Here is a 17439-nt window from a genome sequence, read left to right on the forward strand (position 1 = left end):
AAGGACATTGGCCTCGTGAAATTGTAAGTTATATATTCAATCTAGAATTAAATTCTTTATCGATTAAACAAAAACTTACATTGGATTTCATAAGTCGAATGTACTTTTTTTTGTCGTTTTCAAAACCGATTCCGACAATGATTGGATTCTATGACAACCCCGATTACGTTATCCAAAAAAAAAGTCGAATAGTCGATTTCCAAAAATACAAAAATAATAATGTTGAAAAAATTTATAAAATGCGTTTTTATCATTTATAAATCTAGCAACCACATATTTTTTACATTAAAATATGTGAAAGATCGAAAAAATTATAAGTTGAAAAAAGCCGACTTTTCATAAATTAGCAAGTTTGTCTACCGTTGCCGCTAAACTTCCCCTAAAATAGCCTATAAGTTCAACTACCGTTACCGATAAGCTACATTTACCCTTAAAATACCTGTTAAACTCAGTTACCGTTGCCGAACTAATCGTAAATACCGTTACCGATATTCTATAAATAATTTAAATTATAAAAATTTTTAATTTCATAATTGAGTTTAACGAAATCTACATAATTTAAAATATAATAAAATAACACCTTTGTAAAAATATTTTTAATTTTTGTAAATTTTATTGATAATTGAATTCAGGATCAAATTACCGTTATCATTAAAAACCGGAATGAACCGAGTTCACTCGACCAAGGGCTGTCAACTAAGCAATCACTGCTGCTACAATAACAAAAACCGTTAATCTACCGTTACAATTGATAAATAGGTAGTGAAAAAGTCGACTATCGAGAGGTCGACTTTTTGTTTCAAATATAGAATCCTTATATACATTCATATATTTAAAAAGTTCGTATCACGTTTTCTTAAGAAATTGCTCGTTTAAATGTTTTGTTTTCCTCCTCAGAATTCCATATATTTTTTTTATTAACTACTAGTTGACCGCACCGGCTTCGCCCGGTAGCATTTACTAATGTTAGTTCTTGAAGTTTCTCCAACCCACATAAAACTGCCTGTTCTTATTTATTTGCAAATAAAATATCTCAATTTGTACTGCATACTTTAGGGAGCTTTTTAATTACAGTTGACAGGATTAAAAAAATTCTGTGTTTTACCCGGAATTTTTTTTCTTTACACCATCTCCTGAAAATTCCGAATCGAATAAAAGAAAATCAGCCAAATCGGTCCAGCCGTTCTCACGTGATGCCATTACATACATGGACCATTTCATTTTTATATATATAGAAGAAGATAAGTTTTTAGTGTTTTTTTTTTTGAATGCATGAAAATAATTGAAAAATCGATATACAATACGTCTTTCCAACATTATACATACAAACGATTACAACAAAACGACTGGTTTTTGAGTTATTGTGAACGCTTAATAATAAATGGAAAAAGGACGATCAGTGACCAGTTGTATTTTCAAACAAAAATTTTTTTTATGAAAGTCAAGTAAGACATAAAAGTGGATAAAGTCGATAAATAGTGGTCCAAATGGAAAATGACATATTTTAAATCATAAATCAATTTTTTATATCAAGTAAACATAATTAAGTAAAACACCACAGAAGTAGCTATAAGTTGGTAAATAGTTGTTTTGGTTTTAATACATTTGTAACGAATTTTTGGGACCGTCGTAGGGATATAAATTTACTTGCTCGCGAAAAATTAAATTAATTATTTTCTGAACTAGAGCCACTAATTTTACAGCAAATAAACGCTCAAGACTACTCGCCATGCAGCAGAAGAAAAAAAAACAATTTTTATTTTTTTAAATAATTTTTCAGTTTTTATTATACTTCATCAAATTTCGTATATAGTTACAGAAAAATCTTTCTGATTGCATTACTAAATATTTTGTATTTTTTTTTATTTTCATTTTTTGAAATCATGATGAATCGGTTATTTCTTTCATTTATGTTTTGTAGCATGTTGTTGTTTCAGTAAATGAAAAAATAGGTGTACGGCGGCGCCAATTATAAACTCATAATTATTTAAATGTTTTTATATATATTTTTTTGTTGCAATTTTGTTTCGTTTTATTAATTTTAGCTTGATATTAATGTATTTGTTTTTAAGATTAAAATAACAAAGAAAACCATTATTTGTTAATTATTTGCTTTTGTTTTAGTTGGTTTTTTTAGAGTTGTTGATCGATCAACTTCAAATAGAAATTACACATTACACAGAGGAGTTTATATTTATTTATTTATATATTTATATATATATATGTATATTTTGTTTTTCTTAGATTTTTTTGTTCAAAATATGGTATTTTCTCTTATATTTCGTTTAATATTAAAAAAGTAAAGTGATTGAAAAAAAAATAATAATATAAGAAAAAAAGTGGAGGTAGCGAATTACAATTGTAACGAAGAGTCGTAGGTTGCCCGCCTTCGTTTAAATTGTAATTCATTTCCTTTTAGCTTTACATTATAGTTTTTAATTATATCTTTTGTTTTTATTTAATGTCCAGCAGCATCAATGTAATAAAAATTAATAAAGTATGTGTGTGTGTTATGAAATGCAAAAAAAAATATAAATTTAAATACGATAAAAAACAGTTAAATAAAAACACACCCTAGTGATTTAAAAGGAAAATAAACTTAAAACTAAACAAAGAAATCAATAAAACTAGATTTTCAGAAAGAAAAACCACACCCCTAAATAATAAACCAGATCTAAATAGTTGTTTCTTTTCAAATAGGAGTGTTTTAGAGACGTTTTAATTAATAAATATGTATATAGTAGCTTAGACATGAGAAAACAAAACCTTTAATTTTTAAATTTGCTAAATTAATTTCTTTAATTTTCTTCATACTAGTTAAAAAGTTTGTATAGGACTGTGCTATTTTTTATTTATTTATTTTTCTTTTAATTTTCATGTATTATTAAAACGGAAGTATTGAAAGAATTGTAATGTAAACTGATCTAATTATCAATAATGTTTAATTAATAAACGTTTAAACGCACATTCCTACTAATTGTGTAAGCTCTAGTTAATTGTAGGTTGTTTATATCAGTTTCAATGATTTTCTGTAACTATTAAATGCGGAGAACTAAGAAAAATCATTTTATAAGAGTAGACAGACGAGTGAGAAATATGTATGTTTATAATGGAGTATAAGAGAGAGCTTAAACAAACACAAATAAAAGCAGCAATTGAAATATTTATGTACTTGTTTTTGTTTTACAATTAAATTAGGTTTTGCTTTTCGAAAGTGACAAAGAAATTAATAATTATTGAAAAAAAAAATAATGAAAAAAGAGTTTTTGTTTTCTTTTTCTTAACTAGGTAAATTGATTTTTTTTGTTATACGAGTTTCTTTTTTTTTTTTTGTTTTACGTTTTTCTTTTGAAATATTTGCTGCTCTTCTCTTAAGGATTTAAGTTTGTTTTTTATTTAAATTTGACTGATTTTTTTTTTGAATTTTGTTTGTTGCAAATTTGTTTTCTTAATTTCTTGTTTTTTTATTATTTTTCTTCTGTAACATGCAGCTTATTTATTTAAACTGCTAGCAAAACACAAAAAACATAACACTCATTTTTGTTTCTGCATCTTCTAGTTAGATGTTCAGAGTACAAATTTGCCAAATATAATACCAAAAATTATAGCAGCAATAGCAATCGCTATATAGAACATTGGAAATTGATTCCCAACCATAACAGGAGTGTAAGGTTCACCCATTGGGGGCTTAGAAGGTGAAGATCGATTTCTGATTATTTCCTCCTGTAAGAAAACAAAATTTAAAAGAACAAATTAATAAAATTTCATTTAAAATCAATTGTACAATTTTGGCGTTGGAGTTAAATAAAAGAAAGACATTGAGTTCCAGGTTCGTACGACTAATGGCTCAATGTTACACCAGCAAGGAAGTCATAATTTGCTCATATAATTTTTGGATGAAAAAACCGTAATATTACTTTATAGATAGACGTTTTATGAACTTAGATTAATATGCAATAATGCAAGTCGCCTTAAACTGTTGGCTCATTTTTTCTCATCGTGATTAGGATTTATTTATTTGTAACTTTAGTTGTTTTCTCGACGACTTCTTTTGGTTAATATTTTGTTTTTATTTCATATATGTATTGGATGTATGACTTAAAAATGCGGTATTAACTTATATGTTATTTTGAAGGTTACATATCTTTTGTACCAACAAAGCGTCATACGCGGGAAGTTTAGCTTTACTTCATTAATTTAAAAAAAGTGTCCTTGAAGCACTTCGATTGCTCATCAAAGCTTAAGGTGAATGTGTTCCATCGGTTACAAAGTGCGATAGATGGTTTGTTCGGTTCAGAAGTAGTGATTTTGACACGAAAGACAAAGATCGCAAAGACCAGCCAAAACGTTTGAACACCAAGAATTGGAGGCATTAATCCATGAAGATTGTTGCTAAATCATTGGGAGCTACTCAAGCAGTAATTTCAAAACTTTTGCGAGCAGCATGATTTATCAGGGAAATTGGGTACCATACGAATTAAAGCCGAGTGACCTTGAAAGACCGTATTACTTGCGATGAAAAATGGATCCATTACGTATGCGTAAGGATCATGCGTGAAGCCCGGCCAACCAGCCGAATCGACACCAAAGCCAAATATCCATGGCGCTAAGGTAATGATCTGTATTTGGTTGGAGCAAAAGGGTCCTATCTATATGCTGAAATCTGGCCAGTCGATCACATGGAACCTGTGCCGAACGTAACTGATTTGTTTGAAAGACTATTTAGAATGTAGTGGTTGCGTAATCCCGCCTATAGTCTGGCGAGCCAGATATTACAGCTGTCGCTGGGTTGACAATCTTTGGCCGAATGGCTAAGTTTAAAATAGGTGTAAAATTTCTATGATTTTATTTAATTTTTTTTATAGGAATTTTCCAAGCCTTGTACATTTTGAAATTATTTTCTTCTGGATTTTAATATATACTGATTAATTAACTTTCACATACCTTTATTTTCAACAATTCTTTTCTCAAATTACTGTTTTCTTCCCGCAATTGTCTGAGTTCATTTGTCTGCCATTCAATTTGATCTGAATTATCCAGATTAAGGATCTAAAAGAAAAAGAAAAAAAACACAATAATTAGAAAAGGCTAATTAAATAGAATTGCAATAAAACTAACATTTACCTTTTCTTCATTCTTAACTTTAAGAGGTAATGAAGCCTCAGTTTTAACAGCTTTAACAGCGGTTGCTGTCTCTTCACGATGACCTTCTGGCATTTCAAAAACACACTTCAATTTGGCATCCATAAAGTGTTCTGGTGGCAATTCCTTCCACTTTTATTTTGAAAAAATAAATTTACAATAAAATTATTATAACAAAAAACCAAATACATACATAGAAATTCAAATATAACACATAACAAACACAAAATAAACAATAACTAAGAAAACAAATAAATTACAATATTTACATATTTGTTGGGATCCTGTGGTCTTTCACTTGAGGGACTCACAATACTTTGCACCATAAACTTATGCTTATTTTTTTCGAAAGGATCAAAATTGAAGGGTTGCAAACAAACTGTAAATGAGGTTGAAATAAATAAATAAAACAAAACATAAATTATGTTTGTTTTTTTATAATTAAGTTTATAATTAATAGTGTCGTTTTTTCAATACTTACTTTCAACAGAAACGTTATCATTTGGAGCAACCCAACCGAAATTTGGACGTACACAATAACGTTTTGGAGCGGTTGTTTTAATTTTAAACAAAATGGTTTCATCCGATGGATTCGTAAGTTTAAGTGTTGTAATAACTGGACTAGTAAATGGACCTTGAAATAAATATAGAATTGTATAAAATATAGTGTTTAATTATATAGTAATTTTAATAACAAATAACTTTGTTGAACTTTTATCATATGCATATGAAATGAAAACAAGTAATAGAACAGCTGTTTCTAATCTTATATACCCTCCCCCCCTTCAGCTAAATATTAAAATAAAGATTGAAACAAATGTGTGGTGAAAAAAATGTTGATGAAAACAAATTTAAAAAAAAAACAAGTAAGAGAGCTGTACCGAATCGTATATACCCCTCACCAAATTATACTTCAAAATAAAAATTTGAAATATTTTTAGGTAAACAAAATTTATTTTTTTTCCAGTTATTTTTTTAATTTTATGGAAAATTTTTTTTCGAATTGTTTTTTTAAATTTTAATTTTTTTTTTATTTTTAAATTAAATTTTTATTTTAAATTAAAATTTTTTTTATTTAGCGAAAAAAACATTTTGGTGAAAAAAATATTTTTTTCCGATTTTGACCCATTGTAGATCCAACTTACTATGGTCTTATATGCGTCGTTGCAAAGGTCTTTAAAATATTTATCATAAGATATCCATATTGTCTATATTAATGACTTAGTAATCCAGATATTGGTCAAAAATAGGTCAAAAATCGAGGTTGTCCTCGTTTTTTTCATTATATCTCAGCCATTCCGGAGATATTGATGTATGAATCGTGTATGTAAGTTATTAGGGGCTTCGGAAAGTTGATTTCAACAGACAAACAGACGGACATGGCTAAATCCACTCCGCTATCTATAAGGATCCAGAATATATATATTTTATAGGGTCGGAAAATTATATTGTGGAAATTACAAACGGAATGACAAACTTATATATACCCTTCTCACGAAGGTGAAGCGTATAAAAAACAAATTTCGGTGAACAAAAATTGTTGGTGAAAAAAATTCAAGTAAAAAAATATTTTTATCTATTTTGACTAATTGTCGGTCCTGATTTCTATGGTGTTATATACGTCGTTGGAATGTCATGTTGTGAATGTTAATAACTAATAATTCAGATAAAGATAAGAAATAGGTCAAAAATCTAGGCAGTAGTGTTTTTTTTATATTTCAGCCATTTGTAGGCTGATTTCCCGAATTTAAATAGCAACCAAACCAGGATTATAGCGGATATATTGATGCATCAATAAAGTATGTAAGTTGTTTGGGGGCTTTCATATTGTCTTTGTTAATGACTTAGAAATATAGAAACAGATTTAAAAAAAAAATAAGTAAAAAATCGAGTTAGTCGTGGTTTTATGCTTGTAACTTAGCCATAGCAACCGAACCAGGACTATAATTAAGTATGTAAGTTATTTGTGGACTTCGGAAAGTTAATTTCAACAAACAGACGGGTATATCTATATCGACTCAGCTATCTATAACGATCTAGAATATATATTTTTAAAAGATTGCATATAAATACTGTGAAAATTACAAATGGAATGACCACTCATGATGATTGGTATACAAAATATAACAGCTAATAAACTCGTACTGTTTCAATTACTTTTTTATAAATTCTTTGAGAGGCAATGTTACCACTTTTATGCATCACGTATATGTATTATTAAGTGATGTTAAAAATAATGTTTGGAAATTAAATTTTTCAATTAAATGGAATTGCTAAATTTTGATTGCCAGATGTTGTACGGGTGGGTAGTTATGGAAAAGTCTGTAATTTGTAAGAGGGTTAATAATGAGGACGTTTAAAAGGTTTGATGTGTAATGAAGATCTCTTAACCCTTTCCTATCTGACGGTAATAGGGTTCCTAATTTCCCGACTATACTATTATTTTCAATTTACAGTGCAATCAGCCCTCTCATTGCTGTTTTGAAAAACTAGTTCATAATTTTTAAACTAAATGAGTGTCCACCTTAAAACTTTGCAAGAGTATTAAATTTTTCCAAATGGTCCTTAACTAAACAACAATTATTATGCTACAATATTTTTTATCATGAGGCAGGCAACAAAGCAAATTATTATCAATATAATATTGCAGTTTATTACAATTTCATAATCTAAATAAGCGATTAGATTTTTATCACAATTTTAATCGAAAACCTGCACAAAAACCCATTCATGGTGACTCAGCATACATATATGTTAATAAGTTAAATAAAAATCATAAAAAAATAATGACAAATTAATGACTAAACGTTATATAAAATACATAATTGTATACAAATATAAGATAAACAAAAATATTAAATTATTGAATATGTTTTAAAAAAGTTTTTGTCACACTTTAACCGCACAAGAAAAATAGATTACAAGAGGCACTGAAATCACACCAAAGAAAATAAAATAAAAAAAAGGTGTTCACAACATTTTCAATAGAATATAGAAGAGAGACATACAAGAATTGTGTATTAAAAATGGGACAAGTTTACAATCAATGAATGAATGCTTTTTTTTGCTTGCTTATAGGAAATGAAACAAGGAGTATTATTTTATAATAGATTTTACTACTAGACAAAAGTTGCCAAAATGCATAAGATCAAGCAACAAAAAACTTTGTTTGTACATGTTTTTACGGTTGTAAACCTTAAGAATGTATTTTTGTTGTTGCCAAAGACGTCATCTTGCCTCGTCATGTAACTAGAAAGGGATATATAACTCTCAGTGTACGGCGCATTATTATAATAATTATGTATTATCAAAACAAGAACAAAAAGTTTTAGAATTTTGACTTTGATTTGCTAGAGATTATTTTTGCTTCCTTAAAATATCATATAAATTATGGAATATCACACACAATATTAAGGCCAATCAATAGAACAAAAACATTACCATTTCTGCAATGTTATTTTATGTAGCTTCTAAATATTCTAAAACAATACTATTTTCTTCCATTTTTACACTTTTAATCAAAAAATACATAAACTCTTAAACAATTTGATAAAATTAGCGGTGAAACATGTAGCATATTTTCGGGGTTTTAGGGAAACATTATTTGAAAGGAACACGTTATACGATTACCAAACTACATTTTTTTTTAAAGAACACAAAAAAAAGGTAAAAGGCGGAATAAAGGCATAATTTATGCCAGAAAAGAAAACGCCATTAGTTAATGTACATCAGAAAAATTAGATCTAATATAGCTAGACAATTTAAATGATCAAAACTTTTAAAATTTGTTTATAGGGAAATAGTTTCCAACAAATTATTTTGGAAAACAAGAAAATATTATTTGGATTTAAAAAAATCTAATTTTATATATCGCTCATTTGCTGCAACAACGTCATAATTCAAAAAAAGTCGTTTCGAGAAAAACGACTTTGATTGTTTTATGATATTTTACTACACAGAAAAAAGTTTCAACATAAATATTATGATTTGATTTCATTGATTTCAATTCATAACATTTATAAATAATTTCTTAAATATTAAGATATTTTTCATATTTTATGGTTTGAATTTAAATCTAGAAGGCTTGAAAAATATAATTTCAATTTCATTTATATTTTTATGTTATTGAAAAATGTTAGAAATTTTCCTTGGAATATTTTTTATTTATTTTTATGATTTTCAGATACAAAGGGGATACAAAGGGGATGTATGCTTAATGTTTATGGATATTTTATTATGTTTAATGATATTTTTTTTAAGTTTCAGATATTGTTGATTCATCTTAAAATATTGGCCAATATATGGCTATTATGCAAATAGTTTTGAATTAATTTATTAGGTAATGCAAATATAATGCAATTTATTATAAAATATTATTAAATTTATGGAAAAAAGCAAAAATTTCCGTCATGAACAATTTTATAATATTTATGAACATGTTCTTATTCTGAATGAAAAAGTTTGGGAAAAAAATTTCATGTTCGATTAATAATATTTATTACAAAATTCATTCCAATTATGAATTTCTTTTTTCTGTGTATTTCTTAAATAAATTTGCAACAAATCATGCGTTTTCAGAAATAAAATCTGATTTAAATAGTAGATACTAATATCTTTCTAATCTGTATTTAACACAAATTTTTACTTGTCAAATGTACGAGAAAACATGAATTTTCATTTTGACGTTTACAACAAAAAAACAATCTCATACATAAAATAATTGACTTTTTTAAAACTGATAAAACTATATGAAAGACTAAAGAAAAGCGCATATTTTGTATTACTCAGTTCAAAACACCCGGATTTTGAGTTATGACGTTGTTGCAGCAAATGAATGATATGTATATGTATCTCGTTCTGTCTCTGAAACGTTTATTGGAATTTAAAAAGAAAATGTTTGTATTTATTTCATAAATACTAAAATTCACTTTTCAAAAATAAATGTCATAATAAAACTCACTGACACGCTATAAAAGTTACAGGTGTAGTATGAAGACGTAACTAACATGAGTTAAACGAACAAAAAAAATAAATAAATCATAAAGAAACAAATGCAAAAAAAAACTTGAAAGAATCATCATTCATTTAATATTTGTCGACCTCAAAAGCAGAATAGAATAAAATAATAAAAAAGAACACACATTTTAGTGGAAAATACTTTATTTCTCAAGCATGTGCTCTATAGGGCTGGAGGGTAAAATATAAAATATACTATATACAAACATATATTTTATATTTTAGTGTATTTTATATGAATCACAACACAGTCTTTCCACACCACAAACTAAAAAAAAGCACACATTCTGAATAGAGAGACATCGAATCAAAATAAAAACAAAAGACCAAATTAAAAACAGCAACAACACCACCAAAATATTCATACAAGTACATGCAATATGAATTTGAAATTTGTCTTAGGTTCTGTAGTGAAATATAAACTGAGTGAATGAGTGATTGGGTGGTTGGCTGTGGTGTAGATGAGGTTAACAGCAAACGCAACGAAAAAATTAATCATAAATGTAGCAATAATTATTAGTAACAGAAAAAAACCTTTTGTGTGTGTTTTTTTTGCAACATTAAAAAAACACAAATTTTGTAAAACCTGTAAAATACTTGGAAAGAAAAATATGAAAATATGGTGGAAATAAAAGCAAAAAGAAAATATTATAAATACATATAAGTATAGCCTGTAGTATAGAATAGGAACAGATAAAAACAAATTCAAATCATATAAAAACTGAACACGACGTGTTGCATAAACGATGACAACATTATTTGTTTTGCACCAAAAAAAAAAAAAAAGCAAAAGAATAAAAGGCAAAAAATTATAGCAAGAAAAAAATACATATAATAAACTGAAAAGTAAATGACCTAAGATCTAATATACATATGTATGTATTGTCCACCTTATAGGTACATACATCCATACATACTCGTCATACACACAATTCAAAATGTTTTATTTCAAAAAATATCTGTTGTAAATGTACGACTGACTGACTAAATCATTGCACAGGGCTTTAACAAAGACAGCTTTTTATTAAAAATTAATAATAAGCTAATATTTATTTGGTAGTTTTCATACTTTCTTAATTAACTTTATTATTATTTTTAATTTCATAAGGTTTCTTAGTTTATTATTATTGTAAAGAAGAAACACAAAAATGTTGCATTTCAAATTGAAAGTATATTGATTTTTTTGGTGTATTTTATGTTGTTTTTCTGCTCTACCCACAAAGCCCTAACAACTGCAAAACACTCAAAAATTAACTTTGGCTATGAAATTCGTAGAAAATAATCTAATAATAACAAACAAACAAAATAAATATATTAACCTAGTAATTACTCAGAGAACTATGAAATGTATTTTAAATACTTGTATATAATAAGGAAGGTAGAAGAACAATAACAAAGTACGACATTCAGGCACACGTCACTCATGAACCATGTTATATGAAGTTTATATACGAGTATAGTATATGTTCAAAGGTGTAATATACTACATACTATATATTCACGTTTAAAACACATTCAACAACCATTCACTTGTTAAAACTTTAACCTCAAAATTAAAGCAAGAAACAAATTATAACAAGTTTTACTTTGTTTACAATGTTCACAAGCTTGGAAGGAATGTTTTTTTTATGAAAGAGGAACTATATTCAATATATTGTTATGTTTGAAACAAAACTTTTATGATTTTTCAACATGAGTTAGATAGAGATATGTATTTTGTAAAAAAAAAGCTAAATAAATTAATATTAAAAAAGGTAGAGCGGAATTTCTGCTATCAAAGACCTAACTCATTTGTTAAAAACCTAAGTGGTGAGAATATATTAGTAAATAATGTAAATGTGATTATTTTGAGTAATATTTTTTTTCTATTTTCCGCTCTGTCTATTTCTCTATGGTTTGTATAATTAATTTGTTTTCTTCTTTTTACCCCCAGTAACACGAAGTCTGGTTATGTTTTAACTAATAGTTATACTGACAGTTTTCATACAAAAATAATTTTAACCGACAATATAACTATTAGTTAAGGCATAACCAGGCTTCGTGTTAATGGGGGTTAGAACATTTTTTTAGAATATTTCAAATTTAAAATCGAATTTGCAAAAAAAACATATCCTAAAATCATTATCTTCTGAAATTACATTGAAAATACTTTTAAATTCAAGAAAAGTTTTGTCAAAGAAACAAAAAAAAAAATAAAAAACTATTCCAAAAAATACTCAACTTTTTCCCTACGCGCGAATAATTTCCCGGGAATATTTTTTTGAATTTTCGGGAAATGTTTGTCGAAAATTTCTTTATAAATTTTCTTCTTAAAGTTACAATATTCAGATTCGTTGTGATGGCTAAATTTGTTGCTATAGAATTATTCTATTATATCAATAGATTTTTACGGTTCATGCTACAGATCACTTGGCAAAGAAGCATTACGGTTGAGATAACAGAATTGTTCACTCAACTCAAACCACAGTAGAAAAATTCGGTCTTAAGACAGCACCAAATTGAAATTTTATGTTCATACTCATTAACACGAGGTCTGTTTGTTATGTTAACTTATAGTTATATTGTCGGTTAAAATAATTTTTGTATGAAAGCTGTCAGAATAACTTTATATTAAAACATAACTATACATTGTGGGTTAAAGTAATTATTATTTATATGTTTACATTACAACTTTTAAGGATATTCATAATTAGAGAAAATAATAACAATAATAGTGGTTTAAATTTGTTTATCTACAATCTGATTTGAAAAATTTCTCTTTCGAAATTAACTACGCATGTTTTACAGATTTAACATTGTCGAAATACTTTAGGTTTTTAATTAAACAATAAAATTTATTGATTTTATACCGATTAAAACTACGAGTGTGTAATAATACTGACAAAATACGACTATTAAATTAAACCCTTTACAAGGTTAAACCAACCAAATATAGTTAGGTATTTTATACTTCTTTTAAATCGCTGGTAAAATGATAAGACAATTTATTCCATGTTCCCGGGAATGAAACGATTTTTTTAATTTTCTCCCGGGAAAGGAAAAAGTCCGGTAAATTAGGAAACATAAGTCGATCGAAAAAAAGAGGTAATAAATCTGCCTATTCCAGAGTTCTGGTCCGATTGCAAAGTGATGTGCAAATACTTCGGAGCACATAAGCTTTCTGGAAAAGAAATTTGTGATTACCCTATTAGAATATAAGATGGTATACAAGTGTCAAAATTGTCACCTCTGATTTGCAAAGCTTTATACCTAGAGCTACATTTTTGTAATAAAGCAAACAGGACAATAAACATTTTTTTCTATTAGTTATCTCTTATATTTTAGAAGATATACACATCTGCTCAAAATAATAGATACACCTAATTGGAAAAAATTTAAATGGCGGTAGCATTGAAAATTTCCTCGCAAGCGTTAAGAATACATCATATTATTAAAATTTCTATGTGGCAATGTCATGTCAGTCAAAAATCTGGCAACTATTTGCTTTCATGTTGATTTTTAAAAACGAATTTATTTGAATTACAAAAAATTATTTGCTCATAAAAATAGATACACATCAGTAATTTGTAATTTGTTTATATACAATTTTTTTTTTGTGCAATTTTTTGTTCCTATTTACGTGAAACAGTAAGTATAATTTAAATTTTAGCAACAATTTTATAAAAAATAGGACTCTTTTGAAGAAAATGGGACGAAATCATCATTGTACCGAAGATGAGAAAAAAAGTGTTCAAACGATGAGAAATCAAGGAAAATCATTACGGGAAATAGCAAAGAGAATAGGAAGATCTTTACATTTTGTCCAAAATGCTTTATCTAAAAAACAAAAAAGAGAAACTCGCGGTAGACCAAAGAAAACCAGTCCAGAAACAGATAGGCGGATCGTCCTTATGGTTAAAAAAGACCCTTTCATATCATCGAAAGCTATTTCTGCGGAGCTATGTAACGAAATCAGTCCACAAACAGTTCGTCGTCGTCTTTTACAAGCTAAATTGCCGGGAAGAATTGCCAGAAAAGTGCCACTAATGCGCCAAAAAAATATCAAGACAAGATTAGAATTTGCTAAAGAGCACTTACAATGGTCCGGGTGTGAAGGCGAAAAAAAATGGAGAAATATTTTATGGAGCGACGAAACAAAAATAAATTTGTTTGGAAACGACTGCCAAAGAAATGTACGCCGACCAAAAGGAAAAGAATTCCACGTTAAATTTACAAAAAAGACGGTAAAACATGGCGGGGGAAACATAATGGTTTGGGGTTGCTTTTCATGGAATGGTGTTGGTCCGATATTCCGAATAGAAGATACCATGAATGCTAGTGGGTATAGAGACATATTGGAAAACGTAATGCTTCCATATGCATCGGAAAATATGCCATTAATATGGACATTCCAGCAGGACAACGACCCAAAACATAGTTCAAGATTAGTTAAAAACTGGTTCTTGGAGAATAACGTACCTGTTTTAAGCTGGCCCAGCCAATCCCCTGATTTAAACCCAATAGAAAACTTGTGGAGTGAATTAAAGATAAGGCTTTCGAAGGAAGTTTTCAAAAATAAAGACGATTTATGGGAGAAAACGCAAAAAATATGGTACGAGATTCCATTGGAGAAGTGTCAGAACTTGATATCCAGTATGCCCAGAAGAGTGGAGAAAGTTTTACAAAACAAAGGTGGATATACTGGATACTAGCTTTACTTTAATAATAAACTAATTTTTTTAAGATAAAATTTATTAGCTTTTGTTTAATAAGAATTTTTAAAAATGTATTATTATGAGCACCAAATTTTTCGAAATTTAAGAAATTTAATTTACTTTATAATATTTATTATTAATTATGAAATATTTTGTTTTTGTTTTTTACTCTCCTTTTAACTATAAATAAAAATCGACTGAATTTTTTTTATAATTTTACAATATACCATTATTTTTTTTCGTTTTTAAAAAATAAATTTTGGTGTATCTATTATTTTGAGCAGATGTGTAGGTATTAGTTGAAGTTTTGAAATTTTCGATTTTTAACTTTACTTTATTTCGTTTCTCGCAAAATTTATTTTTCCTAAAAATATTATCTTATTTCTAATAAACTCTAAACAAATATAAAAAAACGGGTGTGAGATAAATGCATACAATTTAACAAAATTTAGTTACATTTTTTAAAATATTCTAATAGATTTTTTTTTCAGGCAATAATCTAAAATAGAAAATTTTTAACAAAATTCTAAGTTTATCGTTAAATAAAAAAAGTTTATCAAATTTTCTCACAAATTATATTAAACAAAAATTATTTGCTTGCAAAATTATGTTATTTTAGGCCTTATTCATAATTTTTTTTTTAAATTAACCAATGTTTTAAAATCAAATTTTTTTATGGAAATTTTGCTTTAAAACATTGTAAATAAGTTCCAAATGATGAAGTAATTTAATTATTTTAGGAACTCCTGCTGACCTATACATTTTTGCGTTTTAATTTTAAAACAAACCTGCAATATTGTTCCAAATTCATTATTATCAACCAATAGCCTTTGACTTCTTAGTACTATTGATAAATTAGGAGCATTTATTTTGAACCGACAAAAATGCATGATAAACAAATTTTGATTTTATGAACAAATTTAAATATTATGCCAGACCTTATCAAAGCACTAACAAACTGCACACTAATTAATTTGGTAAAAATAATATTAAAGCGAATTTAATTAAAACAAGCCAAAGAAAAGAAAAAGTATAAAAGAGAAATCAGAATTATGCATAAAACATAAATTCTGTTGTTTATAGCGCCAGGCAACAAACAATTTTTAAATACACCCAGATTGGCTATATTCTCTGCTAACAATTAACCATTAAATCTCGTTAGTGAAATAATCGAAAATACGGGTTATCGTTATACAATAAATAACAAATATATGAAAGTACTTATACAAATTACAAATCTTAAAATTGTTCTTTTTAAATTTGTTAATTAGATTTAATACCATTAATCTTACCCAAATAACTACCAATATCGTTAAAGTTAAAGAATCTGTATTGTTATAGGGCATAATTCTAAACTACAATTAACAAGACAACTCAAAATAACGCTAACCATGCTTTGAACGACTACCAAGCCCACAGTATTCCTTAATTCAAACCATTTATATTGTTTCAGTTAAGCTAAAAAACACAATCAGCAACAGACAACACACTAAACATACATTTAAAATTATTAATTTACTTTGACACTATTAACACAGCGCTAAGTAACAAAATAAACACAAAACATAATAATAATAAAAAAATAGCTTGGAGCGTTTAAAGTTAAAAATAAATAATAGCTAATAGGTACATATTTGCTGATTTTTTCTGGTTTGCTAATGAATATAAAAAATACGCCCTTCTAACCTAGTGAAGAAAAATTAATGTTCTAAATCTAGACAAAATACCATGAATTTAAAGAAGAAAAAAAGAATAGCCAAAACAACACGCACACATTGAAAGTGCCATCTATGCGAACAAATACGACACGGGAAAGAAAAGTATGCAGACGCAAGACATTCCTAAATAATTCACATTTTTATTATTAATTAGTAACAACAGTTTATTGAATTTTTATTAAATTTCAATGGCGCTGGCTGCCTACTTCTTGTTTCCTTTCATTCTTTCATATTTTTTTTCTTTGCCAGAATAGCTAGCTTCCTTATTATGTATGTTTTTTTTTTTCTTATTCTTCTTTTTTTTACTTACCAATAAAGCGCAACTCGCCTGGTGGGTCAATGATTAGCTTGGCTCTAAGCTGGGCCTCAGTGAGAAGGGCCATATTGTAGCTTTCAGTTAAATATCTTTAAATTAATACGACAAAAGTAAAATTTTTGCAAAAATTCAATTAAGTTGTCTTTGCTTTTTTCTGGTTTCTCCCTCCTTCTCTGCTTTTAGACTGGCTTGCTTTCGTTTTTCTTCGCTGCGTATGATGACTGCACGGGAATTTTCGAATTAACAAAAAAAAGTGAACTCGTTGTCTTCTTTAGCTTTTACGGATTTTATTCTTATTCACACGCCGGGTGTTTTTATCACTAATTTTTTATCGCATTTAAAAAAAGAGTACAACTCTTGTTTTATGAAATACTAAATGCAAATTTTATTAAAGAAAATTTGCACAATAATATATTTTAATTGCTTAAACGCACAAAATAAAATTTTTCCAGTTTGCTATAATCCGTTTTGCGTTTTCACATCAATTTTTTTCTTCAGTTTTCCTTTTTGCTTCAATTATTTTAGGCAAATTCGCATGCGTCATCAAGACGTT

The 17439-nt window shown here is 27.4% G+C and overlaps 1 protein-coding gene across 2 annotated transcripts; it reads right to left on the reverse strand.

The window, feature by feature from the left end:
• Positions 1–2426: 2426 nt before the first annotated feature.
• Vap33 (VAMP-associated protein 33kDa) lies at positions 2427–17402 on the reverse strand. Of its 2 annotated transcripts, none has more exons than XM_065507167.1 (6): positions 16881–17402; positions 5624–5776; positions 5412–5521; positions 5119–5274; positions 4945–5049; positions 2427–3723 (listed from the first exon to the last, which is right to left on the reverse strand). In XM_065507167.1, exons 1-6 carry the CDS (start codon positions 16951–16953, stop codon positions 3568–3570), a joined length of 753 nt encoding a protein of 250 aa, XP_065363239.1. In that variant the 5' UTR covers positions 16954–17402; the 3' UTR covers positions 2427–3567. The 2 variants fall into 2 exon arrangements, with proteins under 2 accessions (XP_065363239.1, XP_065363240.1); XM_065507168.1 differs by having other exon boundaries at positions 5125–5274; positions 16881–17401.
• Positions 17403–17439: the final 37 nt, after the last annotated feature.

This window comes from Calliphora vicina, chromosome 4 (assembly GCF_958450345.1).
Source record: "Calliphora vicina chromosome 4, idCalVici1.1, whole genome shotgun sequence".
Classification (NCBI taxonomy): Eukaryota; Metazoa; Arthropoda; class Insecta; order Diptera; family Calliphoridae; genus Calliphora; species Calliphora vicina.